This window comes from Littorina saxatilis, linkage group LG17 (genome assembly GCF_037325665.1).
Source record: "Littorina saxatilis isolate snail1 linkage group LG17, US_GU_Lsax_2.0, whole genome shotgun sequence".
NCBI classification, from domain to species: Eukaryota; Metazoa; Mollusca; class Gastropoda; order Littorinimorpha; family Littorinidae; genus Littorina; species Littorina saxatilis.
Window position 1 is genome coordinate 11,486,268 of NC_090261.1, and position 24,899 is coordinate 11,511,166.

General features: G+C 44.8%; 1 protein-coding gene across 1 annotated transcript in view; it reads right to left on the reverse strand.

Moving 5' to 3' along the window:
- The window catches only part of LOC138952676 (A disintegrin and metalloproteinase with thrombospondin motifs 19-like), a 54,102-nt gene that overhangs the window by 12,052 nt on the left and 17,151 nt on the right, over positions 1–24,899 (reverse strand). The window contains exons 3-5 of the mRNA XM_070324375.1: positions 17,281–17,347; positions 9,206–9,504; positions 6,180–6,257 (exon numbers count right to left, since the gene is read on the reverse strand). Of these exons, the coding sequence (XP_070180476.1) occupies positions 6,180–6,257; positions 9,206–9,504; positions 17,281–17,347 (444 nt within the window). The remainder of the gene's footprint in view (positions 1–6,179; positions 6,258–9,205; positions 9,505–17,280; positions 17,348–24,899) is intronic.

Genomic DNA, 24,899 nt, shown 5'->3' on the forward strand with positions numbered 1-24,899 from the left:
TGGACATTGACCTTTCACTTCAAAGCTGAAGCTATCTACATCATAACTCTACAATATATTTCACGGTTTGTTGATAGAAGAAACTTGGTCATTGACTGTTCCCCCGCCGACCCTAGGTAGGTCAGGGTTCACAGTACTCTGCTAGCCTAACATCCCGCTGCGAGTACACGGAATCAGTCTTCGGATCGACAAGCAGAACAACACTCTCCCCAAGACACTACCTTGCCAGACTCCTCCTTTGTCCATGGCAGACGGTCATTGACTGACCATGGTGAACTGCTCATGGCACGCCCACTTTCTCAGCAACCTGCTAAACCTAACGCCCCTGAAAAGCCACTTGTTGTCTATGTAGCTACGTCACTGACTTAGTCTGGCTGGCTGACCTTAAAGGTACTGTCATTCCCGTGTAAACCATCTTGTCAACCACCACTGATCTGCTCAAGCTCTTACACGGGACAGGAGCATCCTTCCACTTGGACAGATTCTACAAATCAACAGCGTGATAGCTTTCTGAGCAGAGTGGGATATCTGTGCAGAATTCATTTCGCAGTTTGACATAGGTGTCAGTTACAAAATGATTTCAGCAAAACAGTTCCCATCTGCACAGAAAGCAGGCAGGCTGTAGATTGTTGGTATGTGTCCAAGTGAAAGAAAGATCTTATCTCACGTCAGATCTTGCACACATCTGTGATGGCGAACATGATGACTTAGACGAGAAGGACCATGGATGGGGAAGTTTTCCACAACTATAAAAATATCGACTGCGCAGTCCCACCTGGAAAAGGTTCGCTCCCACCCACTCTCCCACCGGCACGGTTGGCCTAGTGGTAAGGCGTCCGCCCCGTGATCGGGAGGTCGTGGGTTCGAACCCCGGCCGGGTCATACCTAAGACTTTAAAATTGGCAATCTAGTGGCTGCTCCGCCTGGCGTCTGGCATTATGGGGTTAGTGCTAGGACTGGTTGGTCCGGTGTCAGAATAATGTGACTGGGTGAGACATAAAGCCTGTGCTGCGACTTCTGTCTTGTGTGTGGCGCACGTTATATGTCAAAGCAGCACCGCCCTGATAATTATGGCCCTTCGTGGTCGGCTGGGCGTTAAGCAAACAAACAAACCCACTCTCCAATGTATGCTAAGTTCCCCACCTGTAAAGGGTCGCTCCCACCCACCCTCCAAGGTATGCTAAGTTCCCCACCTGTAAGGATGGTAGCTTTTACCGGCGCGAGCATACACCTGGCCCCTGGTAGCAGGCTGTGTATGATGATGTTGTGATAGCGGCAGCTGCCGGCAAGCAGTATTAACATATCTGTAAGTAGTCGATGCTATCTGCTGCACTGACAAGGGGCGGGTTCAGGGCCAGAGCTACTACTTCACACCACGTAAAGAACAACACAGTCTCCCTTGTCCCTCGCCGTCATCCTCCTTCAAGGTCTTCTGCATTTTCTTCTTTCTTTTTTCTTTTTCTTTTATCTTCTTTTACTTAAGATTGTGGCCTTGACTGTTCGGGTTAAGAGGGTTATTGCCGCCCACTGTTTTAATGTACATATATATATATACGTAAATATGGCTGTATGAAAATGCGCAGTCAGCAGAAATGAATATATCTTTGCAAAGAGGCCTTCCAGACTTTGACCGCTGCTCTTTCTTTCGTGCTGAATAATTTTTTTTTAATCTCTATGGTAACTTTACAGTTTAAGGATATATATATAAATATAAAATCGCCTATAGGGCGACCATTGTAAAAAGGGGTTTTATGGCTACCAGTGCTATATCCGTTGTTTTTAAAGCAATATTAACTAAATTTTGTAATTACATTTGCTAATTGACCTACACCCAACAGTCAAGAATTGACTGTGAAAATCAGTCAAGATTAAGATATAGGTGTTTAACATCGTCGCCTTAATGATGATGATATGTTTACACTCAGTTAAACAAATATTTGTATAAGTATCGTGGTTGTCTAAAGACCCCTTTTTGCAAAGAACGGCCTAAGTCTCAAAATCACTTACATGTATTCAATTTTGAGCTCAAACGGTAAATCCCAACTTCGTGCGATTTACAAGCAAGAAACGTTAGGCACTGTCTCCTCGATAGCGCATGGGGTCAATGTTGTCAGGTCGATAGAATTGGAGAAAAGACGCCAAAACTTAGGGCGACCGACTTTTGGTTGCCCTAAATCGAAAGTGTTGTAAAATGGGGGCTTTAGGGCGACATTTGGTCGACCTAAGTCGGCTTAAGATTTATATATAAAAAAAAATTAAGATAGAAAAAAGGTAAATTCGTGGAAAGTTTAATCATTGGCAAGCCGAAACAGCCATGAGTATGTCGACCTACTTCTTGATTTTGAAACTTTGTCAGTCCATCTGTTTCGGATTTCAAGATACATATTGATGACTAGATGATTACCCGCTTCGCCGGGTACCGGCTTCGCCGGGAAGAAGTAGAGACGAATACCCGGCTGCGCCGGGGATACGCCGGCTTCGCTGGCGCACGAAGGAAGGGAGATAAACGCGCAAAACACTGGAGAAGATTGTAGACAGTGACCTTCTAAAAATAGTAACATTGTGGACAGTGACCTTCTAAAAATAGTAACGGGAATATGGATTGACGCCACACGAAGGAAGGGAGATAAACGCAAAACAGTGGAGAAGATAAGGAAGAGTTAGTGGGAATGGATCTGGGAAGATGAACAGAAAAACCAAAATCGGTTCAGCGCTGCGCGCTGAGAGCACGTGTTCAAAATTCTCATCGACCAGGTTGTGTCCGGGGTCTACCTTAATATGCCAACACACAGACACAAGTCGTATATATATAGAAGCATTGCATTCACTTGTAAGTACCTTGTGACACTGTGGAAGTAAGTAAAAAGTAAATTTTAAGGGGCTTATTGTCCGTCAGGTCTTAATTGCCTATATTGGACATGAATTGGTTTATACGATTCGAGTTTTTACGCCCTCACGGCTTTTGATGTTTGCGTGTTTAGGTGGTATCAGCCATCTGCACTTATGGTAGAATGACCAAGATCTTTAACGTGCCATTGTGGTGACACGGGGGTGGGAGATGGATACCGTCTCTGGGTCTGCACATAAAGTTGACCCGTGTCCGTCCCGGCCCGGATTCGAACCAGCGACCTCTCGATCACAAGTCCAGTGCTCTACCACCTGAGCTACCCGGGCCCCCCTGTGGAAGTCTTTGGATGATGATGCTTTATAGGCCAGTCCGCAGAACAACTCTTTGCTTCAAAGGCCCAATTTCAACGGAACATTTTGCACGTGATTACGAAAGATGATCAATACCGTAATTCTAACCTCCAGCGTTCCAGTGAACGGTTGCCCTTAATACGTAAATTTCGATAAAAAATAACACATTTAATTGCGTTTATTCACCCTGACCTTTCCGTTTTGCTTCTCTCCGTAAATGATTGTCTTTACCATGGAAGATGAAATCAAAGGTCGATAATATTCAACTAGAAATGAAATGGGTGGCAGCACAGAACGCAGCCCAAAATCTGTAAAACAAAATTAAATTTTAAAAGCCCACCAAAACAACCCAACATCTCTTTTTGCTCCACTTTGACATAATCGCGAAATAAAATAAATTTTGGCCAGGTACATAATCACAAATACTTATATATTTCCTCAGCAGGAAGCGACTGCAGCGGCCTATTTATCTACAAGAAGGGGGACGTTTAATAGTGCACGTTGGCACTGCGCTACCGATAAATCGTCGCGTGGTAGTATCAGAGACTGCAGTGTGTTTTATGGTATCTAGTAGTAGCCTACTAGTAGTAACCTAGCCCCGTCCACCCCCCCCCCCCCCCCCGACCAGTGAGGAGTTAATCTCTGGACGGATTCAGATCTACAGAGTCAGAAACTTGGCAAGGCAGTGGTGGCGGCATCCTGATAGTTAAATCAATCAATGAGTCTTATATCGCGCATATTCCGTGGGTACAGTTCTAGGCGCTCTGCAGTGATGCCGTGTGAGATGAAATTTTATACGGCCAGTAGATTGCAGCCATTTCGGCGCATATTTACCTTTCACGGCCTATTATTCCAAGTCACACGGGTATAGGTAGACAATTATTAACTGTGCCTAAGCAATTTTGCCATGAAAGACCCTTTTGTCAATCGTGGGATCTTTAACGTGCACACCCAATGTAGTGTACACGGGGGGAGGTTCGGACACCGAAGAGAGTCTGCACACAAAGTTGACTCTGTGAAATAAATTTCCGCCGAACCTGGGATCGAACTCACGCTGACAGCGGCCAACTGAATACAAATCCAGCGCGCTACCGACTGAGCTACATCCCCGCCCAAAGGCACAGTCCTTCTCGTGACAAATCGCGATTTCAACCAATCCGACTCAGCGTTTGTTTCCTGCTCAGTTTCTCGCGTAAGACAGCCCTACATGTCTCCAGCAGAAGAAACCTTGTTCGTAGTCACCTGGCGTGAGGAGCCCCCACCACCCCCCTCTCCGAATCCTCAGGGAGACAAGGTACAAGTCGCATCAAGTCTACATTGCCAGAAACTTGGCAGGTGGCAGCCCATGTCTGGAAGTCCCTACTCCCTTCCCCAGAAAGACAAGCCACGAGACAACCATCACACATCCTCCCCTACTAGTCGCAGGGCAAAGCACAAGACCGCAACTGAAAGACCATAACTACGTTCCCCATGCCCTACCTCAAAAAGACAAGCTACAAGACAGGCATCAGTCCCATAGCGCTACAAGACAAGCATGAGATGTACAGGGGAGAGATTGGACCGGCACATAACGCGGCCCTTGGATCGTTCATTATGTCTTTGTTGTTCGGCCAAGGAGCGCTGGCTATGCCGACAGTACCCTCTGGCATCCGGCCCCCGACCGTTCCCCCCTGCCTGGCCCCTGCCGTCTGCGAGCCGTGCTAATGGGTCGTTCTGTCACCGCTCGTTTGCTCCTCTGTCACCTGTCCGAACAGGTAAACATTACCTGATGCCGGTGTTTCTACCTACAGCTACCTGGGTGCCGCTTGTAAAAGGGCCAGAGAGTGTACACCACTGGAACCCCATTTTAAGAACTGATTTTTAAAAAAAGAGACATTTTTGGGAAATACAAACACGGAAGACAAGTAAAGCGTACCTGAAATATCAAAACATCAACAACAAAATAATACCAAAACATCGTGTCTTAGAGGAGAGGGAACGCCTTCTCTAAGGCTGCCAAGACCTTGCTGCCCCCAATATAAATTGGGCGAAGTCGACTTGACGAAGTGTACTTAACGAAGCTCGCTGCATGAAGCTTTGGCACTGGATTTTTGGTAACAAGACTTCGCGAAGTCTGACTGACTGACTATTAGGGTTTAACGTCCTCTTAGACCAACTGGTCTATATTGGGACAGGTATTGGTAATACGCTGAAGATATGGTGTGATACTTTGATTCGAACAAGCCGGCTGTGGCTGTCTTCTTCGACACACCAACATTGGGTTTGTCTCGTCAAAGTATCGAAATACGATCATGATAATCAGAGAAGAGAGATGATGCATGCGTGTCTTCGTGTTTTCCAAGCCCTGAGACTTTCGCTGTGAACGTGGGATCTTTTTCGTGCGCATGTGTGCACACGGGGGTGTTCGGACACCGAAGAGAGTCTGCACAAAGTTGACTCCGAGAAATAAATCTCTCGCCGAACGTGGGGATCGAACCCACGCTGATAGCGACCAACTGGCTACAAAGCCAGCGCGCTACCAACTGAGCTACGTCCCCGCCCAGTCTGAGAAATAAATCTCTCGCCGAACGTGGGGATCGAACCCACGCTGATAGCGACCAACTGGCTACAAAGCCAGCGCGCTACCAACTGAGCTACGTCCTCGCGAAGTCTCCGCAAAGTCAACTAAGGGCACAATTAAGAAAGGTCTTATCCCACAACACTGAGACAGAATGCACTGGGACCTGGGATACCTCCAAGTGGAGAAGGATAAGGAAAGGGAAAAGTATAAGATTTCATTCAATCTTGTGAGGCTACCCTCATGGAAAGTGACGGCGAGGGTGTGACCATTAATGATCGACAAAGAAGAAAGAGTCTTATGAAGATAAAAGAAGAAAGAGTCTTATGAAGATAAAAGAAGAAAAGGAGTCTAAAAAGAGGTGGTTAATCGATAGAAGTTATCAGCAGAAATGTAGAAAACTTGGGTCTCGTCTAGTACTGACCTCCGCGATGACCATGCCCGACATGCTGAGACTGATGGACAGACGTCTGTCCTCAATGGTCTGGAAACGCTCGTCCATCTGAAACACAGGAAATCAAACCACCACTGTCAAAAAAAGTTGTTCCAACAAGACATAATAAACAAATATTGCTATTTCATATGTTACGTGGGTTTCCATTGGTCAATTGGGCAAAACTGAGCTCATTGTAAAAGTGATATCAACGACATTTCCGTCGATATCAGTTTTGATATCGACGACCTTTATTGCTTCCCCACTTCAAAAACAAAAACACCTAAATTTAAAAAAAAAACAAATATATGAAAATGTAATGATCCCAGAATTTAGTTGAGCAAGTGACTAAAGACTTTTTGAATACTGAAAAGTAAAAGAAAAGAGTGAACAAAAAGAAATAATAATCAGAAGGAGGGATATGGAACAGCCAAAACTGAGACAAATACTTTTGTAATTTCTTTACAGTAAATACAAAATGTCCAGAGAATTAGCAATATATCTAACATTGACTGACTGTGTGATGATATCTTCTGCTATTGGTCTGTTTCGACAGTGATATCAAAATCTCGACCTCCTGTCTCGATTTTGATATCACTGTCTCAACAGACCAATAGCAGAAGATATCATCACACAGTCCGTCAATATTGGGTAGCATTGCAACTGTCTCTAAAACGAAATTGCTTTCGAGCGGTCTCGAATAGCACTTACTTTCTTTCTTTATTTGGTGTTTAACGTCGTTTTCAACCACGAAGGTTATATCGCGACGGGGAAAGGGGGGAGATGGGATAGAGCCACTTGTCAATTGGTTCTTGTTCACAAAAGCACTAATCAAAAAATTGCTCCAGGGGCTTGCAACGTAGTACAATATATGACCTTACTGGGAGAATGCAAGTTTCCAGTACAAAGGACTTAACATTTCTTACATACTGCTTGACTAAAATCTTTACAAACATTGACTATATTCTATACAAGAAACACTTAACAAGGGTAAAAGGAGAAACAGAATCCATTTGTCGCCTCTTACAACATGCTGGGGAGCATCGGGTAAATTCTTCCCCCTAACCCGCGGGGGGTATAGCATTAACTGCTGAAGATACGATAAACAATAATAACCAACCAACTTGCTTTCCACAACACTGTATTATCAGTACTTGCAATTGAATGCAGAGTAGATCGATCTTTTTATTTCTGTGTTGTCCACTTCCACACTGTTCAGAAAGCAAGAAAGGAATGTTTGAAGACGGACAAAAAGAGGAAAAACACCCCCTTTATCTTTATTCGTATTGTCAAATAGTAGAATGGAGAACTCTAAACATCATGATATAACGCGCAAGTATCCTTTTACACGGTTGTAATAACAGAAAGAAACTACTTGGTGTTGGGTGCAAGTAAGCGTGTGTAAGCTCAGTTAGTTTTCTGATAATGTACTTTGAAAACATTCAACACCAAGGTCGAACAGGAAATAACTACATCTTGCACCGATAATTTGTATGACTATGTGCTCTCAAGAGAGCACTTAAAAAAATGAAGTGCTTTGAATATCATTATCATCGCACGCACGCGACCTGACGTCAGATATATATCAACCATTCAACGTCAACGTCAGTGCCACGATAATCTACACTTCCACAACACCCTCAGGTCTTCACCGATCATCTCTTAACCACCCTTCTTACCCCTTCCCCCATCTCCCCCGCCTCTTCTACTTATCAGACTCTTTGCACCCCCTCCCCCCCAACACTCTCCACCCCACCCACCCCCCCCCCCCCTTCATCTCATGATCTTCCCCCCCCCCCTCCACCATGTTCATCCAGTCGAGTTGTCGGACGCTGCACAAATTACAAGCCCAGCTGACATAGAGAGGAGCACTCACAGTGGAGGGGGATTTTCCATTTGCAGTGTAATGAAGAGAGGTGACCGTGGTCCGCGGAAAATCCATCTCGTTGCTCTAATGACCCATTGGCTACTGACCGATTAGTTTCTCGTAGAAACATGACATTGTGGACTATACGGCGTACTCTACTATCGCAGGAGAGATTTTCCCGAAAACACTTTTCAGCAAATGTCTTAAAACCTTATATTCATTGTGGTTTTTGTACTATTTTTTACGTTTATACTTTTGCTTCGTCCATTAATCTTTCACTTTCTTCATCTGTGGTCTCCGTCAAACTGTGTCCATAGATCACATATCGTGGGATCTGTTTTTACAGAAATTTAATTTATGTTCTTTTGTGGGTTTTGTTTGTTTGTTTGCTTAACGCCCAGCCGACCACGAAGGGCCATATCAGGGCGGTGCTGCTTTGACATATAACGTGCGCCACACACAAGACAGAAGTCGCAGCACAGGCTTCATGTCTCACCCAGTCACATTATTCTGACACCGGACCAACCAGTCCTAGCACTAACCCCATAATGCCAGACGCCAGGCGGAGCAGCCACTAGATTGCCAATTTTAAAGTCTTAGGTATGACCCGGCCGGGGTTCGAACCCACGACCTCCCGATCACGGGGCGGACGCCTTATCTTTTGTGGGTGTGGCCCGTGTTTCCCAAGATGTTTGACCTTCCAGTTGAACTAAAGACGCAGGTACAGTTTGTATGCCCTTATTTGATATTGTCCTTGTCTTTCTTAACGTTTGTGACACAAGCCACATAACTATAACACGGCTTTTAATAAAATCTAAATCAAATGAAGCAGAGGGCTATTTTAAGATATGAAAAACAAAGGGGAGTAATTTATTTATTTATTTATTTTTTTTAAAATTTATTTACGAGGATTTATATCGCGCACGTATCTCACCACACAAGGCGACTCAAGGCGCATGTCTACCTATTAATGCCTAGTAATTGCACGAAATGCATACGACCCTCACTTCTGTTTGTTAAAATTCCCGTTGTTTCTCATACCATGACTTTTTGGACTTGAGACATGGCTTCACCCTTTCCCGAAGTAATATGAAGTATGCCGAACGAGCCTTCCGTTTTGCTGAAAGAGACAATCCTTTGCCCTGCTTACCATGGCCACCACGATGCCGTAGTATCGCCGTAGTCGGGCCAGCGCCGCCTGGCGGTTGTTGTAGTTGCTGGCGAGGAACTGGCGGAAGATGGAATTCTCGACCACCACCAGCACCTCCACTTCTGCCTTCAACGCTTCGCCACGCCCTCGGCCTCCGATCCTCGCTCGCCTCCTCTTGTCTCGCGACCTCCGACGCTGGCCTCTGGAACGGGTACGGTGATCTACCCGCGATGCCGTGTTGGGTGCTGGGCGTCTGCTCCGAGACGATCGTCGGTATCGCCTTGTTGTTTCTTCGGTTTCTGGAAAAGGACACGAAAAACGTGAGGTAAGTATAGAGAATCTACATTACGAAATGTATGAAGTTAATGAACTTTGTATTTGTCAACGCCTGTCAAGCGAGCAAAACATAGACGCAAGATTAGACTAAAAACCGAGCCATACTGAATCAAATCATCACACCATCCTTCAGGCTTTAAAAAACCGTAACCAACTACAAAAAAGTTTGCTGCACGAAAAAAGTAAAAGACTGGAAGATATCACAGACATAGCTCAGAGAAGCACCAGAAAATGGTCATATGATATGGTAAGGGTTTCTTTCTCAGAGAAAATCTGCTTAGGCAGTTGAACCTTTGACTTTGTATTCTGCCATATTATATCCAACGCAAATATCCCAAGATTCGCAAGGTTAAACAAAAGTTCTAATGGTGTCGAATAGAGCGGTAAAATAGACAAACTGCAGACACACAAGCCGACAAGGTGAGAACCGAAGGGGTTAGGTGCGCAGGGAACGCACAGAGGGAGATATGACAGAAAGAGCGGCAAGGCGCATACGAGGAGAGAGAGAGAGAGAGAGAGAGAGAGAGAGAGAGAGAGAGAGAGAGAGAGAGAGAGAGAGAGAGAGAGAGAGAGAGAGAGAGAGAGAGAGAGAGAGGGAGAGAGAGAGAGAGAGAGAGACAGACAGACAAACAGACAGAGACGAAAGAGTGAGACAGAGACAGAGAGAGACAGAGTATATAATAAACCTAAGTAGGCTTATTACTGAACAAATACAAAAAGCGATATGAAAAGGAGTCAAAGCCAAAAGACTGGAGCGAATGTGTGCCGAGAAAGATAAAAGAGAGAGAGAGAGAGACAGACACAGTCACACACACACAGACACAGACACAGATACACCACACACAGGTGAGACTGAAAGAGGAACGTGCTGAAAGACAGGTAAGGAGCGCGGCTCAGCACATGACTTACACACACATGAATGAAGCGTGGAGACAAGCGCGCGATAATACTCTCTCCACCCCACCCCGATAGTCTTCGCTCAGCCACCAGATAGGGCTGCAACAACCCCTCCAGGGTCAGGCATCAAACACGAGTCGCACACGTCGTAGTCAACCCACACTGCTGATTACTCGATGGCTGACTGCGCATCCCGGAAATCGCCTAATCGCCATATTTAATTTATTGCTTTGTGCGTGTCAGGAGGGGTCATAACGTTATGATTAAGGCTCTGACGTATGTGTGTGTTTTAGAATAGTGTCATCGGACGGGTGTGATGGAAACCCGCTAAAAAAAAGCTTGCTGATGCTGCATCCTGAGTAAGTTTGGTAGATAAAAATTGTAAGGACACGACTTACGCCCTTTTGGCTGAAGTAACCGAGTTCCTTGGTAAAAACAAAACAACAAAACAAACAACTTACGCAACTGAGCAAATTTGTAATGTTGACAGTCGTCACCCATGCAAACTGGCGAGACGGGACTGAAAAACGAGTTTGTTCGTGCGTTTGCTTCACTGTTTCATGCTGCAGGTCCTTGTCAACGCTTTGCAGCGATTTGGCAAACCGAAACGGAAGCAATCGAACCGCTTGTTGACACTTTAAATCCATCAACGTTTTTTTTTTTTTTTTTTTTGGGGGGGGGGTATTTTCTGGATAGGGTTCAGCACACAGCATGCAGAAGCCGATCGTGGAAGGAAATGATAAGCAATGCAGTGATACACGCACGTGACAAATGTGAAAAGGCAGAATAAGATTTTAGTACTGGTGTGTGTGTGTTTGGTGTGTGTGTGTGTGTGTGTGTGTGTGTGCGTGTGTGTCTGTTTGTCTTCTGTTCTGTGCGCGTATTGCACGAAAATCGACGTTTTTCTTCTTGTCTACCTATGCGACGCTTATATAAGGCCCCCCCCCACCCTCACCCCCCTCCGAAATTAAAACAGTTCTCGGGATTTTAATTTTCCCCCAAAGGGAAACAAATGACTTCCTTTCTTCTTTTTCTACAGCCAGCACTCAGACTTCGCTCAAGAAGAATGGGACCCCCAGGTAAGAAGTGTATGGGAGGCTCTTAGCTCTCAAGGACAGCCAATGATCACTTAAATCGCTTCCTGGCCACAAACTCGTAAAGCGCAAAGAGCAGTTTACGATTATGGGCCAACCGCGGCCCTGTATGCACCCGCTTGAAATAACAGACTACTTTTTCTCCTGAAGTCCAATTACTCCCAGCATTCTTCCGGTGCGTTTGGATGCGTGTAAGGTCAACAGTTTGAAGAGCTACTACAAGGTGCTTGGCCAAAAAAATCCGTCTGAAGTCTGCGCTGGCTGGTACCGTAGCATCATTAGTTTCAGCCCTTTTTATGCCAGGTGAGACTGACAACCGGAGCTGACGACAGCAACTTTACGATGCCCCCAGCGAGCAGCGAGGGCAAAGTAAGTAGGATGCCTGAGAGCTTGCTAGCTTGGCTGATTGGTTGGTAGATTGGCCTTATTGCAGCTCTTGGTGACTGGTACCTTTTAAGGTACTCTTCACCCAAACCCAGGACATTATTTGTCATGACTATGTGAAAAGGAATAACGTATTGTGTAAACCAAACATTGTGTACTCGCAGCCTTGAACTAGTGGGAGCTGCATTTTTTTCTCTCTTCAAAATGTGTCGTAATAAACTGTCTAGCACCATTGCAACGATGAGCAGAAGAACCCAACCTTATGTACCATAGTGCCTTGTAAAACAAGCTTCAGGACAACAAAAACACGGAGTACCAAAAGGGTTTAGGCTATGTCCTAGTTGTTCAGAGCTTAATAAACTGTCTGGTAACACGGCATCCCTAAAGCTAGCTTGCTGCCTTCGCTGCCGGGGGTCCGGTTAATCTCCTGACGCCTCATCTATTTCTTCGCAATCTAAGGGAGACACACTTGCTGATTCCACCCGCTAGTGTGCGATGTTCCACTGTGTGTGTGTGTGTGTGTGTGTGTGTGTGTGTGTGTGTGTGTGTGTGTGTGTGTGTGTGTGTGTGTGTGTGTGTGGTTGTGAGTGTGTGTGCGGTTGTGAGTGCGTGTGTGCGTTTGTGTGTGCGGTTGTGAGTGCGTGCGTGTGCGTGCGTGTGTGTGTGTGTGCGTGTGTGTGTGTGTGTGTGTGTGTGTGTGTGTGTGTGCGTACGTGTGTGTTTGTGTGTGTGTGCTTGCGTGCGTGTTTGTGAGTCTTGCCGTTAAGTCTATTAACTTAACTTCTGGTAAACATTCACTTTTCCTCAATTGGAGGTGAGGACTAAGCTCCGTTCGGTTTATCCGTCTGTCTGTCTGTCTGTCTCTGTCTGTCTGTCTGTCTGTCTGTCTCTCTCTCTCTCTCTCTGTCTGTCTCTCTCTCTCTCTCTCTTTCTTCTGACTCCCATGAGTTAGGACTATTTTGATCTTTTTCTCTTTTCCCCCCTCGCCCAACAGAGTCTGTCTTCAATGCATTCTTTCTTTATTTGGTGTTTAACGTCGTTTTCAACCACGAAGGTTATATCGCGACGAGGGAAAGGGGGGAGATGGGATAGGGGAAAGGGGGGAGATGGGATAGAGCCACTTGTTAAGTGTTTCTTGTTCACAAAAGCACTAATCAAAAAATTGCTCCAGGGGCTTGCAACGTAGTACAATATATTACCTTACTGGGAGAATGCAAGTTTCCAGTACAAAGGACTTAACATTTCTTACATACTGCTTGACTAAAATCTTTACAAACATTGACTATATTCTATACAAGAACCACTTAACAAGGGTAAAAGGAGAAACAGAATCCGTTAGTCGCCTCATACGACATGCGGGGTGCAGAGAAATAAGGATGTGGAAAAGAAGACTTTTGGTAAGTGAAATAAAGGTGATGGATCCAGTCAGGTAGAAATAAGACAACAAGAAAAGAATTGGAAAACTGCAGGGAATAGTAGGGAGAGTTTTCTTGGAAGGAAATATAGGTGAAAGGACTGGTAAGGCAGAAATAAGACAAAAGAAGAGAAGTAAAGGGGTGGGGTAGCTCTGTGGAAACACTCCCGCCGCGTGAAGGCGACCCCATGGGAGCGTCTTCAATGTATGCCTGTGTTTCGACACTCATAAGTGTATACATTATATGCGCTCTCAGCAGGCTTATTTAAGCTCACTGTTCCACTCACCCTGTTCACAACAACAAATCCATCCCTCTGAACTGTGAGTCGTTACCAAAGGTCAATGAACGGTCGGTTACCGCTTTACATCAGTCCATCCTTGAAATTACAACCTGGTTTCAATTACCTAACCTGTGCTATCAACTTATATTTCCTGGGGGTAATTAGCGTACGAGGCGCCCTGGAAGAAAAAACAAGTTGTACGCATTCATTGCCTTACAAAAACATACATCCAGTTTTACATTCATTAGCGAACTTATCTCAAAGCAGAAGCTTACCCCCAGCAAGTGTGCTACTTTTCGCATAATTACGTATACGCACAGGCTACCTTTTGCAATATCAACTCGCGACTAACGATCGTACTGTGCAAACGGAAGGCATCAAGTTCAAAGGATTTTAAAAATCTTAACCAATTTCCGAAACCAGAACAAAAGAAACACATTTGCACTATGAAAGTGCATATGTAATATATTCGATGGACAGAGTCGACTTTTAAACGACAACTTGTTTCAGACTCAAAACTTCAAACGTGTACCTAAAAACTGAATGAGGCGTTCCTCGTCATCATACTAGTCTCAAGCTATGATGACGAGGAACGCATCATTTAGTTTTTAAATCGAGAACCCCGCTTCCAGTCAGCTGTTGACCCTTCACACACAACCAGTATCGCATTTAAAGAGGTTGTTTCTGTTCGTATCCGGCACCTGTCTTTCAGAACTAGAAACAGTAGAAACAGTAGAAACAGTAGAAACAGTATTTCTTACTTTATCAAACCTGCGCCATTTGATTCAGAAAGAAACGCGTCGGATACGACATAAACGTGTCAGGTTTACCTGCCACGTACAGATTTCAAATCTTAGAATGCATGTAGACCTTCTTTTAAGCTGCCTCGTGTGACCTCGTTTGCTGAACGGTATTATCTACATGAAAGAGATTCTCACAGCGTTCGCCGGCCATCTTGAATCAATTTATCAAAACTGGTGACAGAAAAAACATGTTCTCTCGGCCCACGTCAGTATAACATAATAGTCATACAAGTCAGATATGACATGAATTTGCCAGTGTTATCTTCATCCACAGATTTCCAATCCGAAAACACATGTTCATCGTCTTTTAAGCTGACTCATCAAAAATAATTTATATTCTTTCAGTCCACCTGCGAGATGGCAGTCGGAAGTAAATGGTGTCAGAGTTGACATAAATTTGTCAGTATTATCCTTCCTCAAAGATTTCAAATCCTAGAACACACGAACGTCGTCTTTGTTTTGACTCAGAAGAACTCGTTTGTTAACCAGTATCTTTTATTAAATGCTTTTCAGTGAAATCCAACAGCCCCAGCTGTTCTGCACGTGAACCTGGCTTTTCTCCATCATGTAAACTCAGACGGAGGTCATAACGCCTCAGGACGCGGGGGTGGCCAGAAGAATGTTACAGCAACCAGCAGTTCCAGACATTTGGAAAACTTGGAACTTGGCAATTTCCTGAGCGTATTTTTGGCCTTCAATTGCATGCCCGAAGGTTTAGACCAAAAAAGACCTCATCATCTAAAGGCAGAAAATGAACTGAAAACAAAGGAAATTCACAACTTTACCAAAACGGCTCGAGCTTCTCCCAAGGGAAACATTCGCACGTCCAAAACTAATGTTCCCCTGAGTCGGAAAAAAAAATCTTGGAGGTACAAATATAAACATCACTTACCGCAAAGAGAAGCGTTATGTGTTAATCCTGGCTAAGCCAGGTTATCGGTTGTGCTATATATATGTTAGGCGCGTTTGATCGATCTGCGCGATCGCGCGATCGCGCTGCGCGTTTGGTGGATCAATCAAACGCGCACACATCGATCGATGTGTGCGCATTTGATCGATGCAAAGAATAGGCTACAAAGAATACAAGAATCGTTAAAACGCGCAGCTCTTATACTTGCGCATTTGGACGATCTGTCACAAAGTAAGTCCCTACCACACACACACATCGCACGCCGGAAGTGAAAAGTTTCAAATACAGGAATGTTCCGAAATATACCCCAACAACGTTTTTGATTTGTTTGTTGTCAGGCCTCTCAATCTTTCAAACAGTCTCTCTCTCTCTCTCTCTCTCTCTCTCTCTCTCTCTCTCTCTCTCTCTCTCTCTCTCTCTCTCTCTCTCTCTCTCTCTCTCTCTCTCTCTCTCTCTCTCTCTTATGATCTTATTCTTATATTATTATTATTGCGTGTGTCTGCGTTTCATCATAAAAAGTTTGTTTCTATGTATTCCCATTTCGATTATAACCATTTTGCTTAGATCAGGACTAGCTGGAAGAAAGGTCCTACGGACCTAATGCTATCTTTCCTGCAATAAAGTTCTATGTTTCAATGTTTCTCTCTCTCTCTCTCTTAGTCTCTTAGTCTCTCAGTCTCTCTCTCTCTCTCTCTCTCTCTCTCTCTCTCTCTCTCTCTCTCTCTCTCTTAGTCTCTCTCTCTCTCTCTCTATCGCTCTCTCTTCTCTCTCTCTCTGTCTCTCTCTCTTAGTCTCTCTCTTCTCTGTCTCTCTCCTCTCTGCTCTCTGTCTCTCTCTTCTCTCTCTCTCTCTCCCTCTCTCTCTCTCTCTCTCTCTCTCTCTCTTAGTCGCTCAGTCTCTCAGGATCTCTCTCTCTATCTCTGTCTCTCTCTCTCTTAGTCTCAGTCTCTATCTCTCTCTCTCTCTCTTCTCTGTCTCTCTCCTCTCTGCTCTCTGTCTCTCTCTCTCTTCTCTCTCTCTCTTCTCTCTCTCTCTCTCTCTCTCTCACACACACTTTCTCTCTCTCAGTCTCTCTCTTAGTCTCTCAGTCTCTCCCCCCAATCCCTCCTTCCTCATCTCTGTCCATCCCTCTGACATCTCATGAAAACAGCTGAACGTTTAAATAATTTGCTATTAAAGGACAATTAAACACTCAATGAGCTAATACATGTGAAATGGATGATCAGGTGCAACCTCGACGCATACCTGTGATGTGATGTCTTTGAGGTAGTCTAAGTGTTCGGTACAATATAATCCCATTTTTTTCTTCTTTTTAAAAATGTCTTACAGATTGTTGTTTAGACACTTATAGCTAGGCCTACTTCCGGTCATAACTTCCGGTCATTGCCAGCAGACGTGTGTGTGCGTAGTATGGTGATTTGTGAGACGGATCGTCCAAATGCGCAAGTATATAAGAGCTGCGCGTTTTAACGATTCTTGTATTCTTTTTATTGATCAAGCGCGCACACATCGATCGATGTGTGCGCGTTTGATCGATCCACCAAACGCGCAGCGCGATCGCGCGATCGCGCAGATCGATCAAACGCGCCTAACATATATATATATATATCGGACAACAAGGTGTGCATTACGACAGAGGAAATGGTGCCAGGGCTAATTTTGTTGAGTCTGCTCCCTTCAAGCTCGGATTATTAACAAAGACGGAAAAAAGACCCCAAAAATGCTTCTGTCAAATTATGGCAGTCTGGTGTAATGTTCCATAAATCAAATAATGGAAGACAGTTTTATCTTACACATACACAAAAAACAACAACACAAAAACAGACAGACAAACTCACAGATAGACACAGGCACAGACAGAGACGGACACAATGACACAGACATAGCATAAACAGCAGAAACTTCAGCTCTGGCGCGCATGGAACTTGATGATTTTGCAGAAAATGGTCTACTCACCAGATTGCACTGTACTTGACACTTTCATCAATCCAATCAGGTCCTGAAAACTCTGGTCACGTTGTACCTGAAGCAAAAGATGTCATAGAAAAAGTCATTCAAGATGCATAAGCACAGTATTCATATTACTCTGTGCGTGTGTTCCTGTGTTTGTGTGTGTGTGTTTGTGTGCGTGCGTGCGTGTGTATGTGTGTGTGTGTGTGTGTGTATATCTGTGTGAGTGCGTGAGTGTGTGTGTGCGTGCGTATGTGTGAGTAGGCAGCAAAGTACAGTTGGGCGAGGGGATAATGATTACGAGGTGCATTGTTGGAAACATGTTTACGTGTACCCCACCAAAATGCAGACACGTAATTACGATAAAATGCTTGACACAGGAGGTTTACCTGAAACCTTACCCAGTTTAACTTCACACAGCTGTGTCTTCCACTGATTTAAACCACAACTTATTCATTGAAAGGAGCTAATGAACACCTAACTGTAAATTTCATTAAAGCTCGTTCTTCAAGGCTATTTTTTAAATGTTTTACGTCAGAAGGCAACTCCGGGAGGGCAACAGCCTCATCAGAAAGCTAAAGTACGAGAGCATGTGCGTGCACCATAAAGCACAAGTCTAAAATGTAAAAGGGACCATGTACGTGTTTCAAATGTTTGCGTTTCTCCCTCATATATTCTACGTCCTTCAATGCGCACATATGTAATAAACCTTCATCCAAATATTTATCTTTTGTTTTTGTTTTTGTTAAACAGCTGAACTATTTTATGTCTTGCTATCGGTAAAGCGGAACCTTACAAGCCTGGACTGGCAAGTGAAACACACGCACGTGAGTCCTCCAGGGGAACAGAAGCCCAATCAAGGTAATGGTGCTACTTAGTTATCATCAATAGTATATAGTCTATGGGCCCGCAATACAGATACTACCAACGCCATCATTAGGGCACTCCGCCATTGTTGTAAAAAATAATTATCGTCAAATGTCATCTACACATCCTACACGGAAACAGCAGCTTCAATGGAGTAAGTCAAGGTAACGTATCCAAAATACCTATCAGCACACCTGTAAAGTCTATGGGCCTGTAATATAGCCACTACCACCGGCATCGATGGATAATAACTTCTCCATTGTTGTATAACATCATCATCGTCATCTACAAATTCTACAGGGGAGCAGCATCTTTAAGGGAATAAATCAAGGTCATATGGCCATGTAGCTATCAGCACTCTCGTGAGGTCTGTGGGCCTATAATACAGATGCCACCAACGTCATCATTAGATAACTCCGCCATTGTTGTAAGTGAGTCTTCCTGGGTGGGAAACTCGGCTACCGCCCCACTAATGCCCTGATTCCATGCCTGTGTAATAGTCTCACAACACAGTCTTCAAATTTACCCTCTCCCTAATGCGTGTAGGTACACCTTTTCATCTCCGCACCCGCAAATTTCCCTTCGTGACGTCATGACCACGATGCTTGCGTAGATTTCGGTGCGGATAAATAGACGGAAGCTGTCTGGCGGTGATTTATTTTTAATGGAGATTTTGGTGTGAGTGGAAGTTGTAGATGTGATGATTATAGGAAGTAGGCTGTCTGTGATGAAGCGATAAGGAACCTACGGCATTATCACAGGTAATCCCACACCTACCCGTTCTGTAATTAAAGGACGGCGGAGGGACTGGGCTGGGAAGTAAAGATCAGGGCTGGATTGCGTCTGTCTGTCCGTGTCTATATCTATCTCCTTTAAGTCTGTCCCTGCCCCCCTCCCCCCCCACTCACCTGCACCCTCTTCGTCTTTCTCACCAATGCATTGCCATGTTGTGAACTGTTATCTTGAAAGGGATGAACGTGATGGTTTATAGAGTGCTTCACAAATCATCATCGCCATCATCATCGCCTGGTGTCAACAAGTTCTCTTCCTGCTTCTCAACATCGTCATCATTATCGTCGTAATCACCCTTACAATACTCATCATTGGCTGTGCCTCTCCTTGCTCTGTCTTCGTCTCTTCGTATGTACCTCCCTTTTTACATTTAGTCAAGTTTTGACTAAATGTTTTAACGTAGAGGGGGGAATCGAGACGAGGGTGTGGTGTATGTGTGTGTGTGTGTGTGCGTGTGTGTGTGTGTAGAGCGATTGAGAGTAAACTACTGGACCGATCTTTATGAAATTTGACATGAGAGTTCCTGGGTATGATATCCCCGGTGTTCAAGTTGTATACACTTCCTACTTCTGCGCTAATCCCTCCCGCTCTTGTAAAAGGTCCCACCGTGTAGCCCTTGGTCAAAAACCTCACACAGAGCAATGTCCACATTTGCGAAAAATACACACATGCTTACGTCCATCAACTTACACGACGCACACAACATCTTGCCCTCATTTTGAAGAACGAATCCTCAAAAGTGCACTATTTGCTCCTATAAGTGCATTTAAATAGTTTCCAAATGAAAATTCCAGAAAACGATAAGAACGTAAAACTATAAATTCTGCCCCCCCCCCTCCCTCTTCCTCTCTCTCTCTTCCTCTCTCTCTGTCTCTCTGTCTCTCTCTGTCTCTCTCTCCCTCTGAGTTATAGACCGGAAAAGTAGTAGTTTTCAGACAAACCGCGGCAAGCAATAACTTTTTAAAGTGCATTCAAAATAGCAGAGAATAAAGTTATCTCGCCTTCCCTCTCTCACTCTATGTGTCGCTGTCTCTATCTGTCTTTCTTCGTCTCTGTCTCTCTTCAAGAGAGAGTCACAGTTTTAAAAGAAACATCACCTGCCAAATCAGCACAATTTAAAGTGCATTCAAAATAGAAGAAACAGGTTTAAATGAAGCGTCGGAAATGCAGTAGGAACCGAAAATTCAGGAATACGATAAGAACCTGAAGGTAACACGATAAACTCTCTCTCTCTCTCTCTCTCTCTCTCTCTCTCTCTCTCTCTCTCTCTCTCTCTCTCTCTCGTATTCATTCTATCTTTCCGTCTCCCTCTGCATTTCTACTCCCCCCCCCCCCTCCTTCTTACTCTTTCTGTATCTGCCTGCCTCATTCTCTGTAGTCCTGCATTGCCAAATAGGCTGAAAGGACGTTAAAAACCAAGAGCCTATCTCTCTCTCTCTCTCTCTCTCTCTTTGTCTCAATCTTCCTATCATTCTGTCCCTCTATGTCTATATTTCTGTCTCTGTCTGTCTGTCTGTCTGTCTCTCCTCTCTCTCTCTCCTCTCTCTGTCTCTGTCTCTGTCTGTGTCTGTCAGCGCCGCATGATGCACACGTTCCGTCCTTTCATCTCGAACTGAGGACACCGTGAGGACAGTGAGAGGGTGAGTCACAAAGGGAATTATCAATGGTGGAGGCTCGAGTGTCGTTGACAAGAGCCGTTACAGTCATCTTCAATGGTCCTCGCAACATCTTCTTGTCGCCGGCCAAAATCCCGCCCCCTCTTCCCCTATCAGACAGTGTCATCAACTGCACGTTGTGGCTATGATGTGTGGCATGTGTGTGTGTGTGTGTGTGTGTGTGTGAGAGTGTGTGTGTTTGTGTTTGTGTGTGAGGATAAGTGTGTGTGTGTGTGTGTGTGTGTGTGTGTGGTGTGTGCGCGTGCGTGCGTGGGTGCGTGCGTACTTTCGTGCGTGCTTGCGTGCGTGCGTGCGTGCGCGCATGCGTGCGTGTGTGTGTGCGTGCGTGTGTGTCAGATATGCCTTCCTTCTAACTTCAAACCAACATCCTTCATAACAGAAACAGTGGGACTCGTAGTGTCGTCGACCAAATGTATGCTTTCATTGAGGTATATTTCTGTACCATCATCACAGTCCAAACTGATAACTCCTGTGATGTCTAAAGTAACATATAATCTTCGTAGTGGCACAGTTCACACAGGCGCCTAGGCACGTACATTCGGATCCATGCGGTACGTATCTGACGTATTCCCACTGATTTACTTATCGCGGCTAAGAGGGATCTCCCGCTGATAGAGTCAGCTGGCCACAAGCACGGGTCCTGGCTGAAGAGTGAGCTATCTTGGTGTGACTTACTATCACGCTGTGACTCGCTGTGACGAGTGGGAACATCACTGGGGTGCTCACACTATTGCTCCTCCAGGTCAAGAAGATGGGCGCGTTAATGCCCTGCTGAGATTTGGCTAAAAGAAGGTCCGATTATCCCCCCCTCATATATCACTGGAATTCTTGGACTGGAAATCAGCCCTTGACATAGCTGTATGAATTATGGTATGCATGAAGTTCGGTTTGATGAGAGTAGAAGTATGTCTATTTCTGAGGATTTTACTATTGGGGTACTGAAATATCCTGCTGATTTGGTGGATATGGCAATTTAAGTGTGGCTTTGTTTGAAGACTTGTTTCTCCTGGTCTTTTCAGGGCTCTTGCAAGAAAATCAGCAGTGAATCATACGTAAACCATCCCATGACAATTAGATTTAAGTTGCCACATTTCAAATGAAGTCAACAAGGTCATGTTCATGTTCTTTATTGCCGGTCTGAGACAGGCACAGTTTCCGAAAAGGACCTGCAAGGAGTTTGCCCTCATCTAAAGATATATCCGGCACAAAAGGAAGTCTGAATCGCAATGAGCTAGTAGACAGACCCTATGATATCGCGGTTTGCCCTTTAGACCGATCATGTACACGGTTGTTCACTCGGCTTCAACCAGATCTCCGTGAGACGTGGCCACACACTTCCTGCAAAGGTCAAACATTTCACTCCAAAAGAATAATATCAGTCTAATCATCGTTGCAAACAACACGAGCCTTAGACCAAAAAAAAGAAATTCGACCTGCGAAAGTTTTCGAGATTTGCCGACTTCGGTCGGTTCGGTTCTCAGCTTGCGCTTATAGTTCAGTTCACTTGGAAGAAAAGAGGATTCTGTTCCGAACCAAAAAACTTGCTGTTAGGCTGAAAACGTCACGTTCATATCTACCGATTTTTTTTCTTTTTCTTTAGTTTCCGGAAACCTCCCCCCCCCCCCTAACCTATCTACCTCCAGGTAAACATCATTTTGCACTTCAGGCAGCCAAATGAAGATCAGCTAAAATCACTCACCTCAAAACGGCCTCCAGGCTGTCCGTAAAGTGGCTACACGACAACCTGTGAAGCACCACGGCTTGTGCGACCTTGACCTTGAACCTCACACGCAAGACTGTTCTCAGTTCTCATATGATTTGTAATTCATACCGTATGTCTAACTCATACGGTGATAAGATTAGCGGCAGTGTTTTTTTGTGCTGCTTTGAATGAGGTAGACTCCTTAAAGACCCTGAGTTCTCTGTGTTTTCTAAGGTGTCAAAGTCTAGAACAGGATGTGTTCACGAACCACTTCTTGCTAGGCTCCCAAAATGACCCTGAGATATGATGATTTGAGGAAAGCATATAGTGTCATTTTTCTTCTTTCCAGACAATAAAAGAGTTGAGAAAAACACAATGTAGAGAGAGAGAGAGAGAGAGAGAGAGAGAGAGAGAGAGAGAGAGAGAGAGAGAGAGAGAGAGAGAGAGAGAGAGAAAGAGAGAGAGAAAGAGAGAGAGAGAGAGAACATACAGACAGACTGAAACAGAAACAGACAGACAGACAGACAGAGAGACAGACAGGCAAGAAAGACAGAAAGACACACAGACACACACACACACAAACACACACAGAGAGAAAGAGACAGAAACATGGAGAGTCCTGCAGAGAAACACGGAGCGAGACAACACTCCCAACACCTGACACCACGGAGAACATGGAAGCGAGTGGAGCGACAAGCCAGGTACACACACCTTTGCACAGGTGAACGTGCAGCGGTCAGATCAACGATGAATGGGGGAACAGGGCCAGGCAGACAGGTCATCTGTCTCGGCGCTGGCCACAGGCCGCATGGACCATTACAAGCAAAGTGACCACTGTGCCGGTGGCCACGGGCTCTGCGCGGAGGGTCCCCATCTCCACCGTGTTGGCTGCAGGACAGCTGGTAGCAAGACTCGACCCCAACCCACTAGCCCACTTGTACTTCCCCCTCCAGCTTCCAGCTTCATGCGTCCCTTTCGTCAGCTTACGATGCCAGGGTCACGCACGCCCCATGTCTCGTGGTTGCCTTTGCCCCTCCCCTCTTTGCGCCGCCCCTCATACACACACTCTTGTTTAGTCCAAAACGTTCAGTTCTCTGAGTCCATTTTTAAGTAAAAGAAACGCCTTTGTTGTGAAACCGAAGGTGCGTTGTTCACCTCCTTCAGTTTTCATACTCACAGATAGCCAACCTCCATCTTCTCGGGGAAAACCCACTTGAAATACACTAATTTCTTTTTCTTTTTTTCCCTCTTTTTTTTTTAACGAGGTATCGCCACTTACAACTTAAATGTATTCTGTCGTGTGATACTACCATTACAACCCACAGCTGAATTCTATGATTTTTACCGCCACACTGGAAAGTATTTTGTCGTGGTAACGTCCCGGTTAAAGCTTACGGCCATAAGCTTCTCCACACCCTTGAGATGACCGCAGCCCGTGGGAAAGTTGATGGAACAGACAGACAGACCACTGTGCCCTTGTCACTGCCCTGCTGATGCAAGACGGACGCTCCTAAGGTCGGCAATAAAAATGGATTAGATTGTATCACTTCCTGAGACGGGAAATAATGCCTGGACTACAGACTTACGTATATGAATCAAAAACCTCGCAAGGTCACCGTCTTCAGTAGCTTTTGGGTAAACATGGAAATAAAACGACATCAAATTAAGGTATCAAACAACCAAAGCAACCAAGCAACCAAGCAACCAAACAAACAAACAAACAAACGAAAAAGAAAGAAACAAACAAACAAGCAAACAAACGAACACACAGACAAATTCCTAAGCTCCAAAAGTTTGGTAACATTTTTCTGGAAACTTTGCCCAAAGAGCCTGCAGGGGCGGATCACATCCTTTTCAAGGGGGGGTTTCCAAACTTCTTTTAGGGACAATTTTGATGAATATCAAGGAAAATGGAGCAATCTGGTGCAATCTGAGCATCAGTTTTTCTTTATTTTTTTTATTTTTCTTTAAGCTAGGTTTTTTTCTCGGAAACCCCGGAACCCCACCCCCCTGGATCCGCCCCTGGCCTGGAAACTAAGATCTGGAGTGAAAGCTGGAAAGTAGCAAAGGCTAAAACTGACAGGCGTAACCATACTAATCAAAACTGTTATAATGTTATCATTTAAACACACACACGTGTTTTCAACCTATCTGAAACCAGGTTTCAACGCAGAAATATAAATCCATCTTTACGGACATTCGATCTTACATGGGTTAGTCAGGTCCGGGTGCAAGACATTTTGCTATGAGGACCATTTGCTCAACAAAGAAAGCATGTTATTGTCAAAACTGTGCTTCCAGGGACGGTCAATCACGCACGACTTTGGACACTGCTTGGACACATAAGTAACACAACGAAACTCTTTGGTGACAGAGAAGCAACACAACGCCAAAGTACGGAAAACAAAATCGCAATCCATCGCTTATTCGATTCTTAACTTCTCTCCCAAAGTTTCAGAAGCGAGAGTTGCGTTTCGTACACTCAGCAGAATATCTTCCCCTTCTGCTTGGTTTCAAGGCGGTCAACTTCATTAGGATCAAGCAAACAAATTATCTCAGTGTGAGACTGCGCAAGAATGACGCAGGTT